Source organism: Myotis nattereri (genome assembly GCF_964212035.1).
Source record: "Myotis nattereri genome assembly, chromosome: 1".
Lineage (NCBI taxonomy): Eukaryota > Metazoa > Chordata > Mammalia > Chiroptera > Vespertilionidae > Myotis > Myotis nattereri.
The window spans coordinates 167,502,219-167,513,842 of NC_138075.1; the positions used below are offsets into that span (position 1 = coordinate 167,502,219).

General features: G+C 43.6%; 1 protein-coding gene across 6 annotated transcripts in view; it reads right to left on the bottom strand.

The window, feature by feature from the left end:
* Positions 1-10,029, bottom strand: part of PDLIM5 (PDZ and LIM domain 5) — a gene marked incomplete at its 5' end in the record, with an annotated part of 212,340 nt that extends 202,311 nt beyond the window's left edge. For 3 of the 6 annotated variants that reach the window (XM_081109308.1, XM_081109305.1, XM_081109309.1), the window contains one exon: positions 5,177-5,272. In XM_081109308.1, the coding sequence (XP_080965434.1) occupies positions 5,177-5,272 (96 nt within the window). Of the gene's footprint in view, positions 1-5,176; positions 5,311-9,923 lie in introns of those variants that run through there. The other 3 variants (XM_081109306.1, XM_081109310.1, XM_081109307.1) reach the window with 3 other exon arrangements.
* Positions 10,030-11,624: the final 1,595 nt, after the last annotated feature.

The following is an 11,624-nucleotide window of genomic DNA, read 5'->3' on the forward strand; positions in this document are numbered from 1 at the left end:
TATGCTCCATTACTTCAATGGCTTCTAGGAAGTATTCCTTTAACTGCTGGTTAAATGAATTCCCAGCAAAATATTTCAGGGTGTGTCTTTCTCTGTTCTATGTCACACTCCCAAACAGGAATCCATACTCCAGGAAACAGTAAATATCTCCTGCTGTTCAAATCCAACTAAAATCGAGTCGAAGCTGGTAACAATTGATGCTCCCCTAACTCTTGAGAATCAGTTATTATTTGAGTATTAAAATGCCTGACCTCTCTGTACAGCAAAAGAAACCATCAACGAAGTGAAGAGAGCCCATTGCATGGGAGAACATATTTGCCAATGATACACCCAGTAAGGGGTAAATTTCCAAAATATATAAGGAATTCATACAACTTATCAAAAGGAAGATAAACAATCCAAATAAAAAATGAGAAAAGAACCTGAACCAACACTTCTCCAAAGTGGACATACAAGGAGGAGGCCAAGAGACATGTGAAAAAATGCTCAAAGTCACAAATCATCCAAGAGATGCAAATTAAAACGACAATGGGGTATCACCTCACACCTGTCAGAATGGCTACCATCAACAAAACATGACAAGTGCTGGAGAGGATGTGGAGAAAAAGGAACTCTCATGCACTGCTGGTGGGAACGCAGCCACTGTGGAAAACAGAATGAAGTTTCCTCAAAAAATTAAAAATGGAACTCCCATTTGACCCAGCGATCCCACTTCTAGGAATATATCCTAAGAAAACAGAAACACCAATCAGAAAGGATATATGCACCCCTGTGTTCATAGCAGCACAATTTACAATAGCTAAGATTTGGAAACAGCCTAAGTACCCATCAGCAGATGAGTGGATAAAAAAAATTGTGGTACATCTACACAATGGAATACTACACTGCTGTAAAAAAGAAGGAATTCTTACCATTTGCAACAGCATGGATGGAACTGGAGGGTATTACAGTAAGCGAAATAAGCCAGTCAGAGAAAGATAAATATAACATGATCTCACTCGTATGTGGAATCTAATGAACAAAATAAACTGATGAACAAAATAGATCCAGAGACACAGAACCATGAACAGACAGATGAATTTCAGAGGGGGAGGGAGAAATTACCCAGGAATATTATATGCATACTAGAAGCCTGGTGCACGAAATTCGTGCACGGGGGGTGAGGGGGATGGAAGGTGTCCCTCAGCCCGACCTGCCCCCTCTCACAGTCCAGAAGCCCTCAGGGGTGGGAGGCAACCTGGTGATCAGGGGAAGGCGACGCCCCCATCACACCTCTGCTGCTTCCACTGCCGGTAGCGCAAACCTCAGCCGGCCCTGGTTACCTGAGCCTTGGGCGGCCCTGGGTGGTAGGGAGCTGAGGGGACTGGGGGACTCCAGAGGCAGGAGCCCCAGCGGGGCTGAGGGGACTGGGTGCCACCATCTTGTGGCTGTGGGTGCTGCCATCTTTGAGGGTGTGGCAATTTGCATATTCCTCCATTGGCTGTGGGCACCACCATTTTTGAGGGTGTGGCAGTCAATTAGCATATTCCCTCCATATTGGCTGTGGGCACTGCCATCTTTTGAGGACGGGGCAGTCAATTAGCATATTTCCTCCTTATTGGCTGTGGGCGCCACCATTTTTGAGGGCGTGGCAGTCAATTAGCATATTCCCTCCTTATTGGCTGTGGGCACCGCCATCTTTTGTGATGGCATGAGGGTCAATTAGCATATTCCCTCTTTATTTCATAGGATACCCAGAGCACAAGGACACAGACAATAGTGTGGCAAAGGCTTGTGAGACGTGGCTGCAGAGAGGCGGGTGTCCATGGGAGGGGAAAACACCACAGGGGACATCTGTAATGCTTTCAACAGTAAAAATTTTTTAAATAATTAATAAAAATAAATAAAATGCATGACCTCATTCTTATCTACTAAAGAAACATTGTAGATGTTTTTATGAAAAAATGGGAGATCCTCAGAAAATCCAAATACTGGCATTTAAGTTAAATACTCTTACTTAAATAACTGCATGTTATTTTCATACATCAGAAAATAACATGCAGCAGAGTACTTCAAGTCTACAATACGGTATTAAAAAGATGTTATTCACAAAAAATGTTATTCTTCTTGTAATTCCATCATGAGAAACATCAATTTTCCAAAATATGGTCTTGAATTGTAAAACAGGTCTCCTATTTCTTCTTATAAAATATGCTGGCAAAGACCAACAAACCCACACAGCTACAATAAAACCCATCCCCACATTCCATGGTTTCAAGGCAATTCCATAAATGCAGGGTCATAAAAAGAGCCTGCAAACTCCTGTAGCCAGCACTCCATTTCAAGAATAGGAAACTGAAGACAATGGCTCTCATGATGATGCAGTTAATGGCAATCTGAGACTCTCTTAAGAGTTTGCAGAAATTACCAATCTTATCTTAGAAATCAACATACTAAAAGGGAATGCATAATTCATATAATATAGGTGATGAACAAATTTGGGTGAAATATTAAAATTTTTACAGTTCATATGCTTTAAGATACAAGTCATGTTCAGCATATTCATATGCTGGTAACAACAAAATCTCAAGAAAACAGAATGCTCAAGTCCCCGCCAATGGCTTGTTTATCTCAAATACATTCCATATCATAGAGTTCAAATGTTATAAGGGCACATAAATAGCCCTTTGTAGTTCAAAATAATAATACCTGACCCAAGGAAAAGCTGTATACTTTTGAACTCTAAAGATGCAGCTTCCTATCTAAGGACAAACTTGTGATTTTTTTTTTCAGTTCCAACAGACTATAAGGTAAAAAATCGTAACTGCTATGTTTCCTACAATTATTGGAGATTTGATGTTTCAAGTCTCTAAATAATTTTTTTCTTTTTAATTTTATAATGATATTATGGTAACAGATAACTGAGAGAATACTATGTTCCAGAACTTGCGAAGAATTTCATACACACTATTAAAATAAAAAATCACTAAATTACATGTTTTAAAGCATGCGTTCAGGTTTTAATTGCTTCTTGATAACTATTAATCTGGTGACCACTGAAATATATTACATAAAGGCAGAATAAATATAACCAGAGAAGTAATTAAGATGAGGTGTAACATTAATAATCTTACTACAATATAAATTAGTTCCTAGGCATACATCTTTATTAGGCAATGTTACTAGGCATGTTTGAACCGCACAAGGGGTTAAAAATAACTACAATGAAAAGCCAACAGCTTAGCAGCACAGTTGAGCCAACATTCCCTTCTCTCCTCCCCCTCCCTCCCCATCCTCTCCAATCCAGAATGAACTGCATGCCCCACTGCACAAGGCCCAAAAAGGTCACAGGAGATGGCAGAGACTTTTGTAAGAGAACAGAAATAACTCAGCAGCTTTGTTACCGTGCTTTCTCTGAATCAGTGTGTTCAAAATCCTTTAATTAGCACTCTGTCTACACAAGGAAAGCATTTCTTCTGTGCCTGGGGAGGGCACATATATATGTACACCATGTTCTGTTTTATCAGCATCACAAATGGAGCTAGCGCCTCAAACTGTCTGCCAGGGAACTGAAGCACAGAAAACTTTTTAAAAGGCACAGTACCACATATTTACATACCTATTTGCATTTCCATTACCAAACAACAAAGTGATGATTAAGTTTGTTTCATTTAGGCTTCAATTATTTCTGGATTTTTTTTTCAGCACAAATGGAAGTATTGCTAACTAAAAAATGGGTTTTTTTAGTCCATTATCATAAAGTAGGATATTCAATCTTAATATAATGTTAATAGTACATAAAAACACACAGTATTCAAATATTGTTCCTTTCCTCATAATAGATCTTCCTTCAGTAGGAGAAAAAAACTTTAAAAGTCAAGTTGAATATATATTGTAAGAAGCAGCATGTACATATATGTATACTTATATATGTAATGAAAGAAAATAATAACCTAAATATCTGATTATAGAAACAATCTACTTAAGTTTAAGATAAAATTTATTATTAGGGAGAAGCATAACATAATTGCTTGAAAGCCATCTCTTCCACACATGTCTATTTGTCATATGAACTAATAGACAGTTCTGGACAATGGAAATAATACCACTATTTCAAGTGTAAATTAAACAACCTATCAAAATTATATACGTATATATGCAAAACTACGCATATGTGGTATCTGCTGCAGCACTGTTTGTGATAGCAATATTGGAAACAATATAAATACCCTTCCACAGGTGATGGTTAAATAAATGTTACTCCTCTACAAGAGAATTCTATACAGTTGTTTAAAACACACACAACAAAAAACCCTATTAATAGGGGAAAATCCTATATTAATAGAGAAAGTTCTTCAAGGTAAACTGTTTAGAAAAAAAGCAAGGTATGGAATACGCTAACATATAAGTAAAAGGGGAGTAGATGTTCACATTTATTTGAATATACAAAAAAAAACCCCTGGAAATTCACACAAATAATTAATAGCAATAATTACCTACATGTGATGTAATTGAAATAGTACCTGCCACAGTCAAGCCCTAATAAATGAAAGCTATAATTACTCCCCTCATCATCATCATCAGGAAATGTATCCTTAAAATGTATACACAGAATTCATTCATACTGAGGGAAGCAGCCAAGTCTCAAATATTCATAGACTGACTATCTAGTTGGAGATCCAAGTCTTTCATTTCTTCTTCAAAGGTAAGTAGCTTTGGGCCATTTTACTGTTGGCCATCACCTTCACCAGAAAGTAAGCTGAGGAAATAACACCAAAAAGAGTCATTTCATTAATGCTGATCAACAGTTTTTAATAAATAGCTTTGGAACTGAAAGGAACATGAAAAATTCCATTAATACAACCTTCTAATATTACATCTGAAGAAACTAAGATCCAGAAAATTCCCCAAATTAGTTACAGTTCAAAGATCTGAAGTCTACCCCCTAGATAAATGCTTTGCATTTTATCTTTAAGGTGATGAAGGGAAACTGAAAATAAACAAAAATTGAAATCAATTATCCTTGTTAACTTCCCTCCCACTACATCCTTTATTTCAGGTAACTAAGTCTGTTGAGATCAAATCCCATATGCAATTGTAGTAAGTAGAGAACAGGTCATCCAGAGACTTAGTCCTGAGGTTTCCAGGATTAAGCATTGAATAAACATCTGTAATAAAATCTGTAAAGTTTGCTTACACTAGAGATTGTCAGAGGCATGTTGAAATCCTTGCCACCTTGCAGCCGGAAACCCCAAGGAGCTGGGCCAACCAAGGACACACTGTAGTTGCTCATGGTTTTAGTGGTTCAGAGTCCAATCCCAGAGTGTGAAACTGTGAAAAGAAAATCAGATAGTTAAAAAAATATTTACTTGAAGCCCTATTACATATTTAAATGTATTTAATATAAACCCAACTAAATTATGCTCAGTATTTTGTTTTGGGGGTTTGAGGGACTATAGAGCATAAGTCTATATTAAGTTCTCATTTCAGTCTAAGAAAAGGAATATATGACCTAACATACAATTTCTAAACTCACGCCAATTTCCATAGTATAAAAATCCCACATTAGAATATATTTCTAGACACTTGATCAGTTTTACAACTTGCTACAATCTGTGGCTTCTTACATACAAACTTTAACTCCAAGTACTTTACAACACTGTTATATATATAGAAGAAAGAACGAGATTTTATTTCATATTTAATTCAATATGATTTTCTCTTCCCTCTACCTCATGCATTCTTTTGCCTGCACTTGGCAAAAGATCTTCAATTTCACTTACTTAAATTCTAAATTACTCTAACATATGAAAAGGACTGCTAATTCACAGACTCTCATTCATGCTTACTAAATTCTTTAAAATTAGTGTTTTTCATGTACAAAACTATTCTCCCCAATCATAAACTATAACTTGGATTTCCTCTTATAGGAATGTGATATATTCCACACTTGGAGTAGCATTTATTTTTTCTTCAGAAAGGCCATGATAGGCAACACTCTAGCACAGTGATACTTTAATCAGAACCTTTTTGTTTCTACACACACCTCATCAGGCAAAGTAGAGGGTGAGCATTTACCACATAGTCAGACTGACAAAATGTGGTAGGAGTATAATCTTAATGAACGAAAGGGAATAAGAGCTTTAGAAAACAAACAGAACTTCATTGCCTTCTTTTTTGTGTTTTGCTCTAAGTGCGCTTGTAAGGAATCCCATGGTAGCAGATCTATACTAATAAAAGCCTAGGTGACCGTCACGCCCTCACCTCATCACAAGATGGTGGCCCCCATCTCGTCACAAGATGGCCACCCCCATGTAGTCACAAGATGGCCACAACAAAATGGCCACCACAAGATGGCTGGCAGGGGAGGGCAGTTGTGGGTGATTGGGCCAGCGGGGGAGAGGGCAGCTGTGGGCGATCGGGCCAGCGGGGGAGGGCAGTTGTGGGCGATCGGGCCGACTGGGGAGGGCAGCTGTGGGCAATCGGGCCGGCTGGGGAGGGCAGTTGTGGGCGATCGGGCCGGCTGGGGAGGGCAGTTGGGGGCGATCAGGCCGGCTGGGGAGGGCAGCTGGGGGCGATCGGGCCAGCGGGGGAGGGCAGTTGTGGGCGATCAGGCCGGCGGGGGAGGGCAGTTGTGGGTGATCGGGCCAGCAGGGGAGGGCAGTTGGGGGCGATCGGGCCGGCTGGGGAGGGCAGTTGTGGGCGATCGGGCCGGCTGGGGAGGGCAGTTGGGGGCGATGGGGCTGGCGGGGGAGGGCAGTTGGGAGCGATGGGGCCGGCTGGGGAGGGCAGTTGGGGGCGATGGGGCCGGCTGGGGAGGGCAGTTGGGGGCAATCGGGCTGGCTGGGGAGGGCAGTTGGGGGCAATGGGGCCGGCGGGGGAGGGCAGTTGGGGGCAATTGGGCTGGCTGGGGAGGGCAGTTGGGGGTGATCGGGCTGGCTGGGGAGGCCAGTTGGGGGCGATCGCGCTGGCAGGCAGAAATGGTTAGGTGCCAGCAGTCCCGGATCGTGAGAGGGTGCTGACTGGGCTGAGGGAAACCCCTCCAGTGCACGAATTTTGTGCACCGGGCCTCTGGTTTTAAAATATATTTTTATTGATTTGAGAGAGGAAAAGAGAGGGAGAGATAGAAACATCAATGATGAGAGAGAAGCCATGATCAGCTGCCTTCTGCACATCCCCTACTGGGATCCAGCCTGAAACCTGGTTATGTGCCCTGACCGGGAATCGAACCCTGACCTCCTGGGTCATAGGTCGATGCTCAACTACTGAACCACACTGGCCAGGCATGGCAGCACTTTCACATAACAAAAAACTAAAGTAAAAAAGTACGAGTTGGAGTCTGGGGTTGGTTGTTATGGTGGTTATGTGTGGGTGGGAGAAAATGGGAGAAATGGAGATTTTCTAAGATGTAATACTAAGAAACATAATATTTCCCTCTTTATTTAAAAATATTAATAATATAACACATGTATAATTTAATAATTTTAAAACTACATTTTCAAAAAAGCTTTTAAGACACACTTAGAAAATCTATGCTGTTTAACCAAATCATCACCTTGTATTACCTGTCTTACAATATTTCTTTAACCCATTCAAAATTTCTATGCCATCACACCAAATTGACAGTGGCAGATGTAGATATTAGAACCACTGGGTATATTAAAAGCAAATAGATTCCATCTTTTCATAAGAAGAAAATGAGGCAAAACTTTAAAATGAGTCCGGTTCTTGAAAAATTAAATTAGTGAAAATCGACGTGGCATCTACCCAGAAACTAAATGAGTAGTACACTGAAGTACTAAGTGAAAATATATTACTTCAATACTGATGTATAGACAGGGCATTAAAAAGGCCAAAGGCCAAACCAGAAGCAAAACGGTTAAATACACATGAAAACAAATAGTAGGGGGATAATAAAGAGCCACCTGTAATTTAAATCCTTCCCCCTATAATAAAGAAGATTTTCATAGAACTAGAAAAGACTCTTTTGATACAGACACCCATCATGCAAATCAGAGGTTTATAAAGCCAACAGGTATTCACGGTCAGCCTGTCCTTCCTTCTTTTTTAATCTTTAATCTTTGTCAAGAGAAGAGTGTTTAAGTCAGGCTCAACTTCTCCTGGCCCCACTGTTCCCTAGAGGAAAATGTACTTATGTATCCACCCGTGTACATGCAACCTTTTTTTTATTTGGGAGTTCCCTTCCCGACTTACCCCATTTGTTATTAAAATTTCTAGCACTGGCAAAGTCATAACCACACTACGTTTCTAGTCAGTGTCGTTTCCAGCATTCTCCCTCTGCTCCCTTCATTTTTCTTAAAATAGTCTAACCCCCTAAGCCAGTGGTTCTCAACCTTCCTAATGTTCCTCATGCTGTGGTGACCCCCAACCATAAAATTATTTTCGTTGCTACTTCATAACTGTAATGTTGCTACTGTTATGAATCGTAATGTAAATATCTGATATGCAGGATGAATTTTCATTTGTTACAAATTGAACACAATGAAAGCATAGCGATTAATCACCAAAACAATATGTAATTATGTGTTTTTCGATGGTCTTAGGTGACCCCTGTGAAAGGGTCGCTCGACCCCCAAAGGGGTCGCGACCCACAGGTTGAGAACCGCTTCCCTACGCAATGGTAATATTTCTGGCCTTTTCCAGATCTCCTCCATCTGGCTCCGAGTGCCCAAACTCTTCCTAAAATACCAAGCAGGCAGGAAATCGCAGCCTATTCTGCTTTCAAACTCGGGGAAAATGTTGGCACTTCTGTATAGCTCTGGATTTTCTCTTAGGGAACGAACGGCTACACCGTGTACTCGCCCTGGTCCCTGGGAGGGAGGCTTGGTTATTTCCCACACTCCTATCATACTCTCTCCGACGGGTGGGAATGGGGGGAAAGAGAATGCCTGGCCAACTGCTCAGGGTATCAAGAATTCCTGGGTCTGAAATGAAAGAGCAGTATTATCCTGAGATCCTCTTGTCCCCCAGGCTGAGCGACAGTGGAGGCAGAGCTGCAAACCGAGGCCACGGGCAGGGATGAGAGCGGCCAGCGAGCCAGGGTCCCGGCAGATGTTCTCGCCCTGCCCCGCTGCCAAATAAGGCTGCGCGCCGGCTGCTTGCGCGGCGGGCGCGTCCCGACGTCCCCGCGGTCGGGAGGGCGGACTCGGGAGAGGATCCGGCGCTCACACCCTGGACCGGCCCTGCCCAGCGCCACCACGAATTCTCTTCCCAAGCTCTGCCCCTCCTTTCCCCACTGATTGTCCAACGCCCCGAAGGCACCGTCATAGAAAAGCCCCAACAAGCACACCAGTGTTCACAAGTCTGGCGTTCGCGGCAGATCTGTTTTTTTAAACGAGCTTTATTTCGGGAAGTTTTCCCCCAACAGGTTACAAAATAGCCTACATTATCTGCGGGGGAAATCAATGCTTCTCAGTCGCGGGCGAGGAAACAAAAAGTAACACGCCATTCCCAGGGAATCCCGCTTCCTCTCCGCACCCCCGAGAGAGGTTCGCGCAGGACGCGGGTGGACGCGGACGCCCAGGCGGGTGCCTGGAAACGCCCGGAGCAGCCGGCGGGCCGGTGCAGGGCGCGCGGGGGCCTCTCCGCGCCCACCCTCGCCGTCCAGGGCGCTCCGCTCCCGCGTCCGCGCCTTTGCCGCGCTCGTCCCGGCCGGCCGGACTCCAGGGACTCCCCAGGCTCGTCCACTGGCCCCGCGCCCACTCCCGCGCCGCCCGTTCCCGGGCGCTCCTCTCCCCCCGGCGCTCTGCCACCTCCGCCGCTCCGCGTCCAGAAAGCACCTGAGAAAGCGCCCCGCGCGAGATGCGCCCCCTCTGCCTTCCCAGCTGGGCTTCCCTCGCGCCCGGCGGAGCCCGCCAGCCGCTCACTTCCCCTCCTCCCGACGGGGAATCACAGCCGCGCATCCCCTGCGGGTGGCCACTCACCTCGGGTCCCGCGCGGCGTTGCCTCCGCCTCAGACGAGCGCTGACAAATGATTCGCGGTGCGTGCGCCGCCCTCACCAGCCGCGGGAACTTCCGCCTCCTCGCGCTGCAGGCCCCGCCCCCGCTCCTGGGCACGCCCCCTTCGCTTCAGGCCCCGCCACCTTCTCCCGCGGCCTCGCCCTGGGGCTGGGCCGGGCCGCGCCGCGCCGCGCGGGCGGGGAAGGACCCGCGGAGCCCAGCGCTCGGGCTTGCTGGGGCGAGCTGAAGCCTCCGCGGAAAACAGTTGCGCTGCGAACCGAGTTTTGGTGAGAGTAGTCTTGGGGTTTCGGCAGTGCCCAGCAAAGGTCTGCTCCGCGAGTTTATTTTGCATTGGATGCATTTCTCTCCGCAGAAACTGAATTGGCAAGCAGTTGCTCTGGCTAAAAATAGAAGGGGACTTTGGATAAATCCCTATCTGTGCAAGTTCAGTGGCTACTGCCTGTTTGTTGTTGTTCTGAGAAAGAGCTTTATATGCCCTGAGAAACGCAAACCCTCAAGTTTGCTTGACAGGAAAGTGAAAATCAGTCACTTTGATCTCTAGAAGTTTAACCCTGTGATCACACCAGAAGGCAGTGATCAAAGTTCAATTACCATAGCCTTAACTTATTTTTCTAAATCCAAATCAATAATAGTCCACTTTCAATACAGTTTTAATAGTCCAGTTTCTATAAAGTTGCTTGAGTTAACATAAGGAAGTTATTCATAAATAAACTTAAATAATATTTATTGAACATACTAGAGGCCTGGTGCACGAAATTTGTGCACAGGTAGGGTCCCTAGGCCTGGCCAGTGATCAGGACCATCAGGTTCTCTGCTTCCCTGCCTCCCCCTTCCCTCCTCCCTCAGCACCTCCCACAGTTGGCCACCCCCCCATGTTCTGCGCTGCCCCCTTGTGGTCAGCACAGGTCATAGCGAGGGATTGAACTGCCCGTGGCACTCCCAAGAGGACAATTTGCATATTAGCCTTTAATTATATAGGATGGAAAGTCACTTGACTTTTTTGAACTCTGAGTTAGCTTATAAGATGTGAAAAGGACAATTCCTACCCAAGGCACACATAAAGCAAGGTCAACCTCAAGGGGTCCGTGTGTTCCTTAGACGTACAAATAAAATTCTAGAGGAGGTCCAAAACTGCTCTGTCCAAAATGGTAGCCCATGAGCCACATGTGGCTACTGAACATTTCAAATGTTGCTACTGCAACTGAGACACTGAATGTTTTGTTTTATATAACTTCCATTAATTTGAATTTAAAAACAGAAGCAGAGTAATCTATTTCCATTAAACACAACTTTATTGCCTGGGTAGGACTACATTTCACTTTACCATTGAAATTTAGTGCCTAAACTGACATGTGATGGAAGTGTAAAAATGCACACTAGATTTTGAAGACTTGGTATGAAAAATATAATGTAAAATACTTCAATAATATTTTACATTAATTACATGTTAAAATTATTAGATTCATATACTTGGTTGAATGTATTATTAAGTTAATTTCACCTTTTTTAATGTGAATACTAAAAAATTTAAAATTACATATGTGACTAGCATTATATTTTCATTGGACCGTGCTGGTCCGTAGCTTTCATCACATTCTCCAAAAGATTATGTTGGAGGGAAGGATTTCCTAGTGTGAGAGTGGGGGACTACATAGTGCTTTAAT